The sequence below is a fragment of the Poecile atricapillus genome, chromosome W (genome assembly GCF_030490865.1).
Source record: "Poecile atricapillus isolate bPoeAtr1 chromosome W, bPoeAtr1.hap1, whole genome shotgun sequence".
In the NCBI taxonomy this organism is placed as follows: Eukaryota; Metazoa; Chordata; class Aves; order Passeriformes; family Paridae; genus Poecile; species Poecile atricapillus.
The window spans coordinates 46,932,896-46,951,637 of record NC_081288.1 but is presented as its reverse complement, the minus strand read 5'-3'; the positions used below and the strand labels follow the sequence as shown (position 1 = coordinate 46,951,637).

The following is an 18,742-nucleotide window of genomic DNA, read 5'->3' as shown; positions in this document are numbered from 1 at the left end:
GGGAGGAAGGGAGAGTAGAAAACCTATTTCCCACATCTTATAAGCAAGAAGTAGGGGAAAAACAGACACTGAAATTGATCTAAAAGGGATGCGTAGGAAATGCTGCTGTCCTTTGTGACATCTCACTGGAGAATGAGCCATGCTGCAGTGGGGGAAGAAACCATAAAAAAAAGATTAACCTAGCAAGTGTCAGGCACACTTTGTGACTACAGAACTATGCCACAGCAAAAGTAATTACATAAGGGTAGAGAGACCTCATTTTCCCCAGTCACTTCCTCTTGCTAATTCAATCCTCCCCCAGCAATACTGAAAGATGCACTTGACAGCTATCTAGAAGGGTCACTGTCCTCTCTCTCAGGGCACATGTGCTGGGTGTGCTGGGTTCTCTCTGGCACACAGGACAGATGCTGTCCCGCTGTCAACATCACATCTTTTAACTTCAGCCAACACCATTGCCCCCTGCCACACCACCAGGAGAGGCTGCCAGGTGAGCAGCCATCTGCACCTGCCTGCTCTTGATGGGGACATCAACATGGAGAGAGGCTCTTTGGCCCCACTCCTCCAACCATCAGGTCTCTTCTCACCCACCAGGGTTCTGCCCCACATGCCCACACCAACACCATCTTAATGTATTCCCCTTTCATACAGCCTTAGAGTTGATGTGCATCATACTCATCTTCAGATTTCCAACAAAAATGCCAGGCTGAGCACTGAGATAATACAAGCCTTAACAAGGATTTTGTAGTTGCAATATTCTAGAAGAGGTCTCATTGTAAAGGCAGAAAGAAGCAAGTACAGTTCTGTCTGCTGTTAATCAGTATGAATTCTTTGGGGCAATATTGAATGTATAAACAATTCATGGTTATTTGCATTAACCTGAACAACCAGACACTCATTAAAAAAAAATTTAGAGATTCATCATTGTCACAGGGACTTAAATTTGTTCCAGGTATCAGCTACAACCTGGCTATGAAAAGCACAGGTTCAAATCCACAAGAACACAGTAAAACACAACATTGCTTTAAATGGAGTCGCACCCCGCTGATAAATAAATTCAGGTATTAATTCACTCCAAAGGCTGAAGTATCAGAGACTGGACATGTTAACTGTCCTACAAAGCCCAGGCAAAGCCACCAAAGTCATGCTAGAATTTAACAGACTGAAAAGTGACAAGAGCCCATATCAAGACACATGGAAAGAGATGCAAGAAAAAAGACAAAACCAAACAAAACCCCAACAAAACAAAACCTAATAAATAACTAAATAAATAAATAAAAAACCAACAACAACTAAAGGCTCTAAAGGGAATATTTAATCTCTGAGATTATTACCTTTCCCTCCTCAGAAAAAACCCACTGCAGAAAATCAAAAGAAAACAAAACAAAATTTAAAAAAGGGCAACAAAAGAACACTTTGTGTAAAGTAACTTTCCTCGGGATCAATAATGACAACTTTTAGAGCAGAATGTAAAACAACCTTGTTGCTTGCCACTTATACTTCTGTGATACTAATGCCTCATACACACTCCCAGCCACAGTATTTATTAGAAACTTTCAGCATAAGACAGTTGCAAATCCCAAATGCCACAGGCCAAGTTTTATGTAATTCCTTAACATTACTTTGTATCAGCTCTGCAGTAATGACTACATTCAGGGATTACAAATTTTTCTTCTCTCAGTTTCTGTATCTGCCATACATTATGTTCCCATTCATTTCCCATTTCTCAGTCTACCCTCCACTGTACAATTACAAGCATCAATCAGAAGCTCAAGATATTTAAGTCTTTTTCCCATAACTTTTCCCCCTTTATTTTACAGATAAACCAGCACAACCAGTTAGCAAGGAACACAATCTCCAGTTCTGGGCATATTCATGAATATTCAGTAGGGGTAAATGCATCCTAGATCTCCATGCATTAAAATTCATGGTTTAGGATGGAAAATTGATGCAGGATCTTTACATCCCATCTCCTTTTTTGGGCAGGGTCCTCAAGCAGCAGACACTTCACAAACACCACCTCTTGCTACAACTACTCTTTCCCAGAAGAGGTTGCTGAATATTAAGTTCTTCTGGAGCAAGGGTATGTCTCAGAGGAGCAGCTGGACCAGCAAAAGCAGTCCAGCTTTTCAGGGCTCTCCTGCTCTCCTTCAGCACCCAGCCTGGCTCCCCAGCAGCATAAATCACAATCCTGGCAGTGCCCTGCCACAGTGGTTACTGTTTGCACAGGTGCAGAGGCAACTTCAGAAAGTTTCAGAAGTGGAAGGCGGCAAAGGGAAAGCTTATCCTGTTATTCCAGATATACCAAAACCTTTCTGGCTACCACATTGTCTTAGAGCAATTGCTTACATTAGGCATTTCTAACATCAAAAAAACATGCTAGTGCCTACTGAAATTAAACTTGGATTAAAACTTTTGTTATCCAGACAACCTCTATGATGGAGGTCTCACATTTTGAGGATTCAGTGCTTTTGAGAGAAACCAGTTTGCATTCAAGACAAAAGAAAAGTTGCAGATAGGTGTTCACTCTGCAGTCAGCTAAGCCAGTTGGCAACATTAACATCCTCATTCCCAGCTGTTACCACTCCTCCGGGAGATGGGTACAGCTGGAGAAAGGGGATTTTACAGGACTCTCTAATCCATGTCACTGCAGTCAGCCAGGTTCGCTCCTGAAGCTGGCTGGTTTTGCCATCAGCAGACATGGGAACACTCATATAATCTCTTGCTTTAGAAGAGTTGTGGGGACAGTAACCTCTAGCTTCTGGGCAGTGCTGAGCAGCTGGGAACTGTAATATTTTCAGCAAGCTCAGCTGGAACCTGGAGAAAACATCTGTCCATAATTTCAATGACAGGTGGCAAGGAAAAAGCAGTGTGTGTGAAATGCATAGGCAATGTAAATACTGTTTCTTTGACAAAAAGTTCACTCACTTCTGCTTTTAAGGCTTTATTTTTAGCTTCTTTATTTAGCAAATGCCCAGAGATGACATCATGAGATAGAGTGAACTTTCCAAAGGGATACAAGATAGAGTAATATTGTCTTGCTAGTATTTTAATATAACACACTAATGATCCATTCATACAACAACAGGTAACACACCACTTTTACCAAGAAGCCTGTTTTAGGGGACTTTTTTCTGCCTGCATTTTGGATCAGCCAGCACCAATTCAAAGGACAGTACTTCCAAGTCCTTTCATTCATCCCACTGACAGATTAAATTATTTTTTATTATTTTTTAAAATATTATAGCACATCTTGATCCCCATCAGAATATTTTATATCCCCACCATATTTTGCCTCTAAAATTGTCCTTCCTATGAATAAATTCCAAATTCTGTATTCAGAGACATAAGCTCTCGCATTTTCATAATTGATATGTCCTTTTTTACCTTTTCCTTAAATACATGTTTCTGTGTTTGTAACCATCTGACTGCACTCTTCTGTCCACCTTTTAGCCTTCCCTTTGAGCAGAATATACATCTTTTGATGGGCATATATTGTCCTTACACATCACCTGGCTTTCATTTTTGTAGCCTCTCCTTCCTTGATTTACAGTGTACTTTCCACTCTCCACTGGTGCTGGAGGCAGTTGGAAGGTGTCTCAATTACTACACACACACACTCTCTCTTTGGACAGTCTGATGAATAGTACCTGCTCTCAACAAGAGAGACCCAGGAAGACTGTCAAAATGCTCTAACTATGAAGTACATATAATACAGAATTTAAAGGGAGGGTGACAAAATGTTATTGCCTAGTGAAATGCCAGAGGAGACCAGGTTACTCTTGCAGTCCTTCTTTAGACTGTCACACCTCAGAACACCATTTCCAGCTGAAAAACCTGGCTTCACTGGGACCTTTCATGAGCTTAGTGTTGTATCTCCTAGCACAGACTTGAGTCAGTCATCCAAAACCCTCATCATCCTTCAGCATCCCTTGCTGTGGTTTTGTCTACTTCTTCAAACTCTCCTGCAGTTACATATGCAACATGTCCTCTTGAAGCAATATGATTTCCATATTTTCATAGGAAAATAGATACATTGGACTTTTATCGTCACCCATCTCCTTAAATCGCATTAATGCGGTATACTTAAAAAAAAAAACTATAAAAATGACAATGTGTATTTCTCCAAAAGCTTTCTTTAACTACATTAATTACACTTCAGTCCACCCATCTGGTTTGGGCTTTATCCAAGTGTCATCCCTGTTTTACAAAGGGAATAACAAAGAAAATTTCACTGACTTATGTCAACAGTTGCCAACAGAGAGATATTTGGGACATAGATATTCTGACTTCTGTTCTCCTGCTCTGACCAGCAGAGGAATAATTTTCCTCTCAACATATTTTGACATAATACTATCTGCTGTTGGCTAGAAAGTGCAGGCAGATGTTCACATACAGCAACACTAACGTTTTTGAAGACTTCCTCCTGTTTTCTATTCATAATTGTATCTTCCCACAAGCTACACTGGAACATTTCATAATTACTTTGCAAATCACATTTCCAGAAAAAGAAGTCCCTGCAACTAACTAGATTCAGGTTACAGTGGCATTCTATTGCTACCACTCATGACAACCAAGGAGCATCAGACACCTAAAAAGTTTTAGAATCAAGCACCTGAATCTCCTGAAGGCAAAAACACACACACACAAAAAAAAGAAATTAAAAAAAAATTAAAAAAAAAACGTCCAAGTAACAGCAAATTTCAAATGGCTAACATTATTTCTAAATCAGGAACTGTATAAGGAGTATAATCTAAATTATCTTGACTGGACAGTGCCAGACTAAAACTACCTTTCGAGAGTGACTGCTTGTTGTTCTATATGGCCTAGGAATACAAGTACCTTTGAAAAGTCAATTACACAAGAGAGAATTTGCCAGAACAGCCAATCAGATGCTAAATCCCTATACTGAAAATTGATGCTACATCTAATTAAGCAGTCAAAACTGACTTTTTTGCCTAGAAACTGAAGTAAAGAGACTATTCTGCTTTAACTACATGTATAATTTTCCCATCATATATCTTCTAATTGTCTATTACCTGTTAGCAGTTCAACATGCCACATTCATAATTTTCTTCTAAAATAAAGAACAGCATTTGGGACTTCTGAATGGCTTAAGCTTACGTAAAGTAAGGCTTTACATCAGTTGAGAATATGGTCTATCAAAAAGGCAACATACTTAAGTGTTGTAAATATGTGTATGATACAAGAAAAGATTCACTATCTGAAGAAATAGAGAGGCAAAGGATCATAAGTTTGAGCTCTCAGAGTAAGTTCACAGATCAATTAAAGTAATTTGCATCATTCTCACAAAATCTTTTCTGTCTAGGACTAAGGCTTTAGCTGGAATAAGGAAAGCCAAATTTCAAGGCAACACACACACACGTATTTGAAATTCACACACTGCAAATACATACATTAAGAGGCACACAGTGCAGAAGTGTTCCCAAAGTGTGAGTTCTAAGAGCAGAACAAAAATGACTAAGTGGACCCAGCAGGCTGATCAAGGAAGGAAATTTCTCTATTTCTAAATGCAAGTTCAGAAATTAAAATCTCTCTGCTCAGTAAGGACCCCATTTACTATAAGAAAATCAGTAGTCCTCTTATGCAGTAGCAGGGAAAATTATCTCCAGTCCTGCAGGGCATGAAAGACTTCCTAAGGGACACAGAGACTTCAACCATCATTTAGACACAAGTGTTTTCATCCTTGTTTTTCCTCCAATTGTTTCCAACAAAATAAAAAGGCTGCTGTGAAAAATTAAAACTCCTGTCTTCTTTTGCTACAAATAAACTGCAAACCCATGTGGGGACAATGTACACTCATAATTGCAAAGAAAGAGGGAAAAACTTGAAAAAAAAACAATTCTTTAGTAACTCAGTAATTTTTTTGTCCTGACACTGGGAAAATATACCAGAGAGTCTTATTCTTCCAAACCTTGAATCCTGTTACCAGTGAAAGCAGTGAGTTTTACCTTTCTCCCACTTGCTCACCCCAATCCCCTATAGCACAATGGGGCTTCAACTCAGAACCATACCTTAAAAATTACACCTATTTTAGGACACCAATCCCACTGACACACAAATGCATTGCCACTCGAAGCAGTCACCCCCTTCACGGAGGTCTCTGCCCTGCAGCCACAAGCCCACCACAGATGTTTAAAGCCAACGTGTGCCAGTGTTGCTGAATGCATATGCCCATGTGCCTCCACATTTATGTCCATAGTGACACATGCTGGCCGTTCCAGGGAAGAACACTGCTACAGAGGTCACCTTAAAAAAATAAAAAAAAAAGAAGAAGCCTTTGGCAACTATTAGCTTCCTGATAAATTCTCTCATTAATGTAAACATGAAAAAGAAATTCCCTTTCCAGATCTTATCTCCTTTGAATCATAACTCTTCAGTACGTGAAACACAGCCTCTTGCCTGTTGCACTACAAATCTGCTCGGATCCAAGCTAAACTCCTGGAATGACACAAGAAGCCAACAATCAAGTTCTCCTATCTTATAAGTGGAAGCTGATGTGGAGATTTGCTTGTTTTTTATCAGATGGTGAGCCACATTCCTTCTTCTTGTTTAGTCATAGATTATCAGGAGCATTTAATAGTCTTTCAGATAAGAGACTTGCTTCTAAAGGCCAGTTTTAAGCGCTTTTTTTTTTTTTTTTTGTTAAGATAGACTGGGTGGTTTTTTCCTAAAAATATTGTTGATTTAAGCTTCATTTAACATATCAGTATTTTATTAAAGTTTAATTCAAAAACGCATTGATAATAAGCAAATGTATGGAATGTAACCAATGCCAACATATTCAATGAGTTATCAAGAGTTATTTTACAGTCTTTTATGAATTACAATATAAGAAATTTTAATAATCTTTATTAAAACTCCTAAATGTATTTTTGGAAGACAGAAGACTACTATTTTATTTCTATTCCAAATATTAAGAAAGAAACAATCACAAGTACTGAAGAGACCAAAACTCATTCATTGTTTCTCAGGAGGGTTATGTCACAAAAGCTCCAAAAGGCCACTTCCCTCTGGCAAAAAGAAGGGTGTTCTTATTTCCAGCCATCTGCCTCCCTCCTCCGGGGCACTTCATTTCACCATTTTGCTCGATTCACATAAAACTTTCAGTGAGGTTTTCCTTAGCTGGAACTGGGATATGTTTAGCGTTTCCCAAGTAAAGCAGTAGAGTGGGTGGTGCTATTATTCATCACCGCACCCCACGACTCACAAAACATGCCATCTGCCATCCCCATTCCTGCTGTACTTTAATTAAGCGTCTACCAGTCAAAGAAAAAAAAATGGGGTGAGAGAGGAAAAAAATTATAAAATAATGGGAGGGGAGCTTTAAAGAAGAGTGGAAGAAAAGCGAGCAGGAAGGGAAGGGACGGGATGCCGAGGTCTCAGAGCGAGCACACCTCTCGCGTTGGGGTGACTTGGTGGGGACGCGCCCGTGCGCAGCGCCGGGGCCCCACGGCCACGGCCGGAGTTGCGTGGCCGGGGCGGCCGTACCTGGGAAGAGGAAGGCTTTGCTCCCGTTGTGCAGCCCCGGCACCTGGCGCACGCCCTCCGTGGAGCCTCCCAGCTGTAGCTCGGACAGCACGTCGATCTGCAGCGAGGGGTCCACGCCAAAGCCTGAAACTGACCCAAAAAGTGCCGTCACCCACCCGCCGACGCCGCAACTTGCCGAGCCCCCACCCAGCTCCTCCGCCGCTCTCCGCACCTGCGGCTGCCCGGCGGCCAGAGCATCGCGGCTGCGAAGCTCCAGCGGCCCCGCTGCCTCGCACTCCCCCGGCGGGTCCGGCATCCGCCTACCTGGTCCCAGGCACAGGAGAAGGCAGAGCGTGCTCAAGCGGATGCCCGACTCCATGGTAGAGCGATGCGCTCAGTCCATAGTCCCCCTCCTCCGGCTGCTGCGGGCGAAAAGCCTCCGGGGCACGGGCTGGGTCCCTCCCCGCCTCTCAGCGAGCGGCACGGACCCTGCGCCGCCCCGCAGCGCGCATCACGGCGGGCGCCGCGCCGCCCCGCCGCCGGCCGGAGCACACAAAGGCGAGGGCGGGGGGCGTGCGGGCAGCGCAGCTCTCCGCCCGCGGTCAGACAATGGGGAAGCCCGGCGGAGCCTCCCGCCGCTGCCGCCGTGCGAGCGAGGCCGCGGCAGCCGGAGGCGGCGCGCCCGTGCCCCGCAGCTCCCGGCCCGCCGCCGCTCCGCTGGAGAGCAGCAGCCGCCGCAGCCTCCGCCCGGATGGCAGGAGAGCGCCTCTCCTCCCCGCCGTCCAGCGGGGACAGCGGCACCGGCGGGAGGGGCCGCCGGTTTATGCCACGGCCACAGGAGCCGCCCACCGCCTCCGCCGGGCCGGGCAGGGCTGGGCAGGGCTGGGCAGGGCTGGGCAGGGCTGGGCAGGGCCGGGGGAGGCGCCCCGGCCGCCGGGGAGCGACGGGGAGCGGGTCCGCTGTACGGGGGCCGCTGTACGGGGGCCGCTGGGAACTCCGCGGGGAAGCGGCGGGGACAGCCGGGGTGCCCCCGGAGGCCGCGGCTGGCAGCGGGCGATCGGTGCTGGCAGTGACCCTCGGGGTGCTCTGCCTGTCGGCAGCTCTCCTCTGCCTGTGCTGAAGTCACCGCTTGGTTCCCTTCCCGAGGTGATGCCGTCCAGGGTCTGGCACAACCTCCGCCTGATCTTTGAGCGTGAATAAAAAGAATTTGGGAACGCGGGGGGGAAGGGAAGAAATCAGGACTTTTGCAGTAGCTGACTGAGATGGGAACGTGCAGAGCTGGCGCGGGGCTGAAAACGGCAGGTTCGTTTGCCCTGTCGTAAAGAAGGATTCTACAGAGCGATCCTGTCCTCTTTAACAAACCCTCCTCCCGCCCCAGCAAGTGACATTTCTGTGCCGTACTTTGTGTGCCTATAAAGGGGGCTAAGAATAGCCTTATTCTTCCCTTCCCTTTCATAGACTCCCAATGTGCAGGGCAGAAATGTCTTGTTGCCAGTTTGTCAAATTCTGCAGGATAAAGGATTGGGAGGTTAATTTATTTTTTTTTTCCCTAATTTCACATGCATGTCAGTAAGACCCTGATGTCACCTGGTGATTCCAGTATTGTTTGTTGACCTCTCCCAAGTTCATCTTCACTGGTGTTTTCAAATAATAGAATCTTTAAAAGTAACCTTTCACATATTTCTCAACAATAACTATGAAGACTGAAAGGGAAAGCAGTTTTTTCCTTCACTTTTTTTTCTCCCCCAAGACAACCATGGGAGTCCACGGTAAATCTCCTTTCTGGACTATATTAACCCATTGAGATACTAAGCACCATACAAAGCAAACATCCACTTTCTTATAAGAAAGAAAAAAAATATAATATGAGAGAGAGAGACAGAGAGAGAGAGAGAGAGAGAAGAATGTCTATATGTGGAAGTGGAAAATGCAATCCATCCCTCAACCCAAATCCAGAGCACAGGTGTTAGGTTCAATTCCAGTGTGCATGTCACCCTCAGAACAGCTACAGACTTCTCCAGTTGGTGGAGCCAGTACAGCCACTTCACATTGTAACTGGTCTGAAAACAAACAAAAATTAAAGGAACCCTGCTGCTGGTACCACCCGTGTAACTGGTCACACAGCATCCCTGATGCTGTACCTTGCACAGTCATAGTCGTCAGGAACATCCCACCCCTATGCCAATCAGCCTAGCACCTCTTCTGCCCCAAATCTTTGTCTCCAGCCTCTTGCTGACATGGCACTGTGCTTCCGAACTCATGGAATACATTGGCTGCCAAAGCAGCCCTAAAGGTTTCCTTGGGAGAGTTCACAGGCGACGGCCACATATCACTGATTGTTTTCATGCTATTGAAATCACATTGGTTACAGATAAGTCAGCCAGAAGCAATTAATTTGAAAAGAAATAGGTTCAATATCTAAAACAATAATGGTGCATGATGAGCCCGCTGCCAGTTGGGTCAGGCATACAAGTGGACAAACCAAAAGAGGCAAACATCTGCCCTAAGTCCTTTGCAGCTGCCAGCAGACAGTGACATTTTCCATTTGCTGAGGCTGCCAAAGCAACATAAGCATGTAAATTGGGCAAGTCCATCCCTTTAATAATCTACTTCTTTCTCAAAAGATCTCCAAGGAGTGGCCACTCATATGCACATACATGAAAAACCACTCAAAACACCATCCAACCTGCTTTATCTATTCCCCCAGTCTATGTGGAGCCCAGGGCAGACATTATACACATTACATGGAGCTGTGTTTCTGCTATGTGATAATAGTGACAGTATTCAGCTAACCAAGAAGTAAGTGAACAAAAATAATGTTGTGATTTCTCACAACACAAGGAATATTATATTGATGATTAAATGTTTCAAATACTTGTGTAACCATGGAATCACTTTTTGAGCACTCTGAAAACATACAGTTTCACAGCCTTTTTGGGGCATGTCCCTTCTTAAATTTGAATGTTACGGAAATACCTGAAAGAAAATGGCTTTTATTCTTTCAGATGGCTGGAATGCTGTTATTTTTGATAGAAACTATGTGTTTTAGCCAAGAGAACTGCAACCACTACATCCCGAGGCTCTCATAATCTACTTCAAGCAGCACATCTCTCTAATAACCACGCATCAATGAAAGTGTTTTCTGTGTTAAGCAAAGTTTTTGTCTAAAGAAGCCCATTTCAAATACTAACCTTTACATGTCTCAGCAATTTTCAAGGCTCTCCAGAGACTAGATGTCTCAGAGGTAGTTTGGGTTTTGTTTGGTCTGGGGAGATTTTTGGTTGGTTGGTTGGTTGGTTGGTTGGTTGGTTGGTTGATGAGGGGGTTTTTGCGTTGGTTTGGGTTTTTTGGTTGGTTTGGTTGGTTTGGTTTTTACCCCTACAAATGCAAGAGGTGAGATTACTCAAGGAAACATCTGTAGAAGACATGAGTAATCTTTTGCACTTGCTATTCTTCTCCTGGGGCTTTCTTTGAAATACCACCTGGTCACAGGTACTACTATTGCTAATAGCATTGTAGATACTATTACACCTACAGTAAAACCACCTTCTCTTTACAAAACCTCTTGGATGAAATGGCATCCTGTAGTCCCATAGTGATGGACATGTCAACAATAACACAAACATCTTTTGTCTAAGTATAAGCAAAAAGGCTTCTTGAGGAGACAGTTCTGGAATCAGTCACCAGATCTAATATTCACAACAATTCTCATATCAAATGAAGAAATTAAGGATGTGTAACTATTCCCAAATTCATTATTGATTTCATTGCAAAGGGAATTTCATATTTATTATGCACATACTAATTACAGTCATATTAATTACAGTCGTATTAATTACACTTATATTAATTACACTCATATTAATTACACATATTAATTATATGGCAATAAACTGAACCCAGTAAAGCCCTTAAAGCATTCAGAAGACAATCCTGCACCAGGAAAGCATTACCTCTCTTACTGCAGCTTATGTGGGTCTATTTATTTTTAAAGAAAAACATCAATATTTTATTCACAGTAGTTTTATCCATGTATTTCTGTGCTGGAATCTGCATAGTCCATGTGAGTTTAAGAAATACATAAGGAATTGTCACTGACCTACTTATAAAACACTGATGCAACTTTTTTCTGAGAGTACATTGCAAATCACACAAAGTTGTTTACTCAACACTATAATAGTGCTTTAATGCAGCTTTTATATAAAAAAAAATATTTGTAAAACATGATGTTCCCTAATTAATACTTTTTGAAGTGGAACAAGAAGAATAGTCTGTTGTCACAGAGAAGCAGCTTTTCAATTTGAGTAAATTTGATACTGCTGGGGATGAGGACATTTTATTAGTTACAGTCAGGGAAAATGCAGGAGGCAAATTATATTGCAGCACTTTCTGTTAGTACCCTTCAATGTGGACTTCTGTCTTCACCATTGTATCATTTTGATCCATATTTTCTGTCTATGAAAACAGACATATGTAAAAAACTGTATAGTTGATGGGTGATATGTAAAATGCCATGAAGGACTAAAGTGAGGCCACCATACCCATTTTCACTCATTTTCTAAATGATGGCTTCAAGACTGAAGAACAAAGCTTAGATGCTGTTCTTGAATAATCCCCAGTTGTTTATCAGATAGTTTTATCTTGCCAACTTCCTGACCAGATCTGTGAACTTTCTTTGTGGTACCCTCTCCCTTCAGCACATATGCCCCTATATTTGTATCTGCAAAGCATAGAATACTGCGCACAGTCTTCTGTTCACAATTCCCCAGATGCTTTCTGCCCTTTAGCAAAGTCCTCTCACACAGGTGCTCTCTTTCCCTCCTTCTCACACACAAACTTGCATGCACAGCAACTCCTTTGCTCATCTCCTCCCTGTAATTTGTTAGTCTTGCAGCCTCCCTGAGGTAAGAGCTGGTAGCAGTATTAGCATCCTGCACATTGCAGGCTACACTCTGCCTTTCTGACCAGGAGAATTTGGGATTTAAATCCGGCACTTGGCAAAGCCCCAGCAGAGACTGACAAACTGAGTAAGCTACACACCCAACGATGACAGTATCAGCTCTGTTAAAAAGCTTTGGCATCAAAGACATCCCTCTCAAGCATGCATCAGCTGAGGAGACATCACCCAATTTTAGCTACATTTATGAATGTTTCATACTGATTTGATATTGCCCCACTTGTAATTGCAAAATTTACTTGCTATCAGAAAATAGAGCTGTGAAACAAAGACTACAGCTATTTAAGGAACACACCTTAAGTCTCTGAATGCTTCATGTCTTCCTGGGGTTTTATACCATCTTCACTTGATTATGCTTCACATCTTGAGCCTAAGTTTGCAGCTTTGGCAAGCGGACTGGTGCAGACAGCAGTGGAGAAGCAGCACTAAGCATGGTGGAAATCACAAGGTTGTTGTACAGCTGCATTCTTTTGAGCGCAAAAAGAGAAATGGAGGCAATCACATTAATGACAGGTAGGGATGAAGGTATTTTCCAGAGTTTTCCCAAAGATTCTCATTTGATTCAAGGGCAAGGAAGAAAATCTGAAAGTGCTGGTTGTGCTGTCTTTTTCCCAAATTTGAACTTAGAATCTTCCAAGTTGCGAGGTCCCCACATTAACCTTCCTTGCTAAAGTCTTGTTTTTTGTGCTAGCTTTATTTTCTTCCTCCAAGAGAGTGCACATCCCTTTGATGTAAGGTAGAAGTGATAGACTGCCCTGCTGGCAGCCTTCACACATTATGATGCCTAAAAATGTCTTTTCACAGAAAATGTCAGATAAGATTGCTGGCATTGTATTTGGTGCATGGAACCATATGAAATAAGAAGAGGATAGCTCATGATCAAAATTTAATTATTTCGGTTCTGTCTGTCCAGATCACAATGACAATTAGGCAAGATTAGAGTTAAATTACCTTGACCTAACTGTGCTCTGTGTTTTGATCATTTTCTCATCTGAAGTATTATCCCGTATTAAAAAATGAATCAGCATATCCATCAGAGATATTTTTGATAACAAAGCTGGCATGAAAATACTTTATTCTTGTATGTTTTATTCCTGTAATAGAGAAAAAAATCTATGCAGCCCTCACTACAGCCAGACACTGGTTGGAGTACAAGTCCCTAAAAGAAGGTGGGTGTAATTTTATTCCACCACCTAATAAGATAATTCCATCTACAAGTACTAAAATAGAGACAGAATTCCTGGTAATAGAAGACTTTCTGTAGAAAACAAAGGGGAAACACTATATAGTATCTGAGAATCAAATTAGAACAAATTCATACTTGACAGAAGAATTTTTAATGACTGCAGCAAGAGGCTCAAGTAATTCTCCAGGTTTATTGCCATTAAAAGAAAATGCCATTTTACAGAACACAGGTTTGTGTTTGATACATACCCACTGGGGGATTTTTTTACACCATTCCATGGTCAGAGTAGTGGAGAGATTTCAGGCAACTTTGAATCAGGGACCAAATCCAGACCCTGTCCCAAGACTCCAACCCCATCACCAGACCCCTTACTCACTCAGAAAGAACAACAGACACTTGTCATGCTGGGCTCCCCTTTCCGTATCTCAAGCTGCCATAACAACAAATTTGCCAAATCTAACACTGATAGTTTAAAAAAACCCAGTCTGCCTGGTGTGTCTTGGATGAGACTGTCATGGAACAGTCATGATCCATTTAGTTTCCAGTTAAGCTGAGCTAGATTTTGGCTCTTGCATGTAGAGAGAGGGAAAAAATAGTTTAAAACATGGTTGTGACCTTAAAGTTACAAATTTTACTTCTCCTAGTATAGTCTAATTGCTTCTGGAGAGAAAGTATCACAGGATCTCTTAAACTGCCTGACAAATAATAGTCTTGTCAAACTTGATCTATACAGTTTTCACACCCAAAGTTACATATATATCAGGCAAATGGGAATAGTTTCAATGCTTCTACCAGTCTATCAAATAATTAAGTCTTCAAATGGTGCGGTATTGTGTAGTAGCAGTAACATTATTGAACTCCAATTCTGAGAGGACTTTGTATTTCTCCTGCCTAAAGACAAAAATGTAGAAGAGAGGGAGCAAGCTGTGTAGTGAGGGATGTGTTTTCGCTCTGGTGCAGACACCTGAGCCACATCTGGCTCTCCTGCTAGGAGACCTCTCAAGCCACGTCAGCTCAGGTCCTGCAGTGCTGGGACTTGCTGGGTGGCTGCCAGGCAGCGGGAGGTACTTTAGAAGAGCACAGCACTCTGGCAGTGCCTGGAGATTTCTGGGCCCTGTGTCACTGCAGAGACTAAACACGCCCAGTCCCAGACTCACCAAATCTCCCTGCAGCCCTGACTTGCATCGTTAGGAAGAACAAATGCACGCTGTACCTCAGCCCACGCTTCCTGGGTTAGTCCTACAGGGATAAAAGAAACCCCAATTCCAAAGAGCCAGAACAGCCTGGTAATGAATTTGATACAAAATTCTACAGTGTAAATATTACATTATTTTGGCATTGCTTTTTAAGCCACAAAATTGAAATTCTTTATTCATATAGCAAAATCATTACTGAATATGATACTAAATAAATTCCATTATTTACATTTTTGAAGAAACAAAAGGAAAAGATTTGTGCCTGCATGTTTTTTAAAAACATATGTCCATAGACACATTTTAGATCCTACTCCTTGTCCCCTTAATAGCAAAAGTGCATGTAGGGCTAGGATGACCACATTCAAGTACCTTCTTCATCTAATTACAACTTATTCTTCATCCTGGCTTGTGTCTATTGCTATGAGCACCTAACTCTTGAGTTACTTCTAGCAGAAAATAATTTCACAGTAAAACACTTGATTAGTCCTAACCTAAGTGGTCTGTTTTTCAAAAGCCTGAGCACTAGGCATTTCTCATGAACATCAGTTGTAGTTTTACGCATTACTTATTCAAGCAAATACAAATCTAGAGATCATGTATTTTAACAGGTTTGGGTAGGGCAGGCAGACTGTTAATTGGGACAGCTGGTGGTCAATGTCTTCAGTAAACAACCACTGATGGAAAAACAACTTTAGAAGCTGGAAATTCCTTGCCTTCTTGGATTTGAGTTCTAACAATCATGTGATCTTGAGAAATAAATTAGACATGTAAAATAACATCTTCTTGGATGAGGGGAGTAGTATTTACAGGTGTGTAAATAACAAAAGAGATACAGAGATACAGAAGGGGAGGGTTACTGATGGTAGAGAAACCAGTACTAAGTTGGGAAGAAATGAAGCAGCTGTGAATAAGAAACTCTTGTTAGAAGGGAACATCAAAAGATGTTCAATGATTAGTTTGTTTAGAGGAAGATAAACACAAGAGTTAAAATGTGCTACCTAAACCATGGAAAAGAATTCAATGTGTGTACAAGAAACTGACTCTTAACACACAAATTCTAGATCTGAAAAAAACAAATCCAGTGCTGTAAACACAGCACATACCATGAATCAAAATGATTAAGCATGAAGTACTATGTGTAATGGAGTTCATTAGCTACTGGATTTGTTTCAGAGAGTATGGTCCCAAGTACAATAATCATGATGAGAATAATTATGATTTATTTACATGAATGTTTACCTTGAAACTGATAGAATTACAAGTCTGGGTGAATAAACTCATATTCAAGATCAATAACTTGAGTAAAATATCAACATTTTAAGATAAAATATCAGCATTTAAACCCGAACTTTTTCTTCCAGAGAAATAATTATTTTTTAAAAACATTATTCATAACTTTGGAGGGGAAGTTATTTATAACCTGTGCTTTAGCAGATCTCCACAGTTCAGAACAAAGAAACAAGGGAAGGCATAGGATAACTAAATGGTAAAATTCCAGGATTAATTTTTATCCCCAAAGCATCCTTCAGGAAAAGATACTCAGTTAAAGCTTAGCAAATAAAATGGAAGATTTGACAGGCAAGATACAACTCACACAGCAAGCTGAACCTCAGGAAGAGTACACAAAACCAGTCAAAGGCATGATGACAAAGAAGCAACGCAAGCAAATCACATATGGAAACTGTGTAGGATTACTGGACTGCTAAGTGTAAAGAATTAAATCACAGGGTGAGGAAATATTGCAGTGAAGGTAAATGATTCATTTGGGTGTCAGAAAAGAAGGGCTGAGAGGGAATCTTTACTCCGAAGTTACATGTAATGGTGTGAAAACCCTGTTGGGTAAAAGATATTTAAATTATCACTGGTGTAACGTCAGAAATATATGTTCCAATAACTCGTAGTACCAAATGGAATTCAGTGGAGACTCTGAGGAAATCCTAAGAATGGAGCACAGTTTCAGCCTACCATAATTTATCATTAAAGGTATGTAATTCATCATTAAAACAGCCACTCTTCTGGGTAACTGGAAAATGGCCAACACAGTAGCAATCTTTAAAATAGCTCTTAAGAATGACCCTCATATCAGAAATCTAAAAAAGCCTAATTCATTAATTGGCAAAATAGCTGAGAAAATAATTTAAAATACTTATAAAACAGCTACAGGTGATATGTAGGAGAGAGAAAGAAAATCAGGATGAATAAATTGCAAGTCAGCACTGCTCAGCAGAGATAAATTGATATACTTATCAGTGAGGATAAACTGTGCTTTTCTAACATGTTCAAATGTTACAAAGTAGTAGCAAAATATTGACTAAAAGAGAATCACAAGATATACATTTACAGAGACATTTGATAGTATCATTCACTATAAGGCTTTTAAGGAAACTCAGTAGCCCTGGGGTAGGAGATAAGGGTTTTTTATGGGTTAAAAGAGAGAAAAGGATGGTGATAAATGCAGATAACTGGGATGAAAAGATGGTAAGAGTGTGATGCCACAGGGACTGTGCCAGAGGATCACTGCTGGAATTAATTCCAGTCTTTCTCCAGCCCCATCTATTTATTAATGACCAGGATGAGAGGGAATACATTGAGATGGCAAAACTGCTGACAACACAAAGCTGTTAAATTAGATAAAACTAAGGTGTCTGTAAATAACTCCTGTGACTTGTTACAAAGCTTGCAACAGGAAAGGAAATTATGTTCAGCATAAGCAACTGCAGAGATATGGCTATTAAACAAACTGCTAAAACTGTTTATACTCATTAATGGGGTCTGAACGAATTATGGGAGAGCATTCCTGAATTGCATGTAAGAGAGAACTACTATATTTTCTTTCTTATTTACAACTACGGGGACTATTTTACAATAGAAAATAATGCAAAACATCTCCTGTTTGTCTCTTTAAATAGTATTGATTTAATTTTATCTGAATCTTTCCTACTCTTGAGTGGTACTCCATACTCACAGTGACATACCACCGCTGAGAAGGGCAGTATCTGCCTCTCTTCATAGCTGAGAAACCTTGGCAAGCAGATGGTTCTGAACAGTGAGGCCAGCTAAGCAGTCTGTCATAGCCTCCTTCCATCACCCAGTCTCAGAGCCAGAGGACTCCTGCTGTGGGAGTTTTTATATCTCTTCATAAAAAACACCAACGACATGCTAAAGATAGCCTCTGCTAACGTGGGGCAAGCCAAACTGTGCACAGAGGGAAAAAAATGAACAGCCTTTCCATATGGCAAGATATTTTTCACAGATTACGGTGCTGTTGGAAGGGGCTTTGCTGGGAGCTCCTCTTGGCCAACACACTGAAGAATTTCCTTCCCATTTTCTGACCCCGAGTGACTCTGGAAAACATGAAAGGAAGAAGAGGAAGAAAATTCCAGAGGTGCACTTGCACTGAAAACCTTTTGCTAGGTTCAAGCCTCTTTTCCTTTCCCTATTGTAAACATGGAGTCACACCACAAACTCCAGCAGTGCAGGGCTGGGAGAGAGAGCAGCACGGGGAAGGACCAGCACTTGGGTCCTGTCATTGCCAGCACCCAGCCCCTCAACATGGGTGCTGCTGGCATGTCCATCTGTCCTGCTCAAACCTGTTCAGTCCTGAGCAGAAGGAGGATACAGCTGACAGGCATGGTCTGATTTCCCAGGACTATAAGACTCTACATTCTTGCCTTAATATCCTACTGTCGCCATGCTTTAACAAATGAAATAAAGGTAAACATTTTCTCATCCCCATCATGAAGTTATACATCAGTGGAAAAGGTAATTCATTTCTTTGCCTGTTGACTGAAATATTCCTTAGGGATGGGAATAACTCAATAGGGAAAACATTAACCCAGAGCAGCAAACCTTTTACGAGAGCTTGAGGGGAGGGAGGAAAATAAAGGGCACACAACACAGAAATGGTAATCACTG

General features: G+C 41.7%; 1 protein-coding gene across 1 annotated transcript in view; it reads right to left on the bottom strand.

The window, feature by feature from the left end:
• LOC131592270 (protein NEL) overlaps positions 1-8,189 on the bottom strand; it is a 138,176-nt gene extending 129,987 nt beyond the window's left edge. Inside the window, exons 1-2 of the mRNA XM_058863675.1 lie at positions 7,813-8,189; positions 7,510-7,638 (exon numbers count right to left, since the gene is read on the bottom strand). Of these exons, the coding sequence (XP_058719658.1) occupies positions 7,510-7,638; positions 7,813-7,867 (184 nt within the window). The 5' untranslated portion in view covers positions 7,868-8,189. The remainder of the gene's footprint in view (positions 1-7,509; positions 7,639-7,812) is intronic.
• Positions 8,190-18,742: the final 10,553 nt, after the last annotated feature.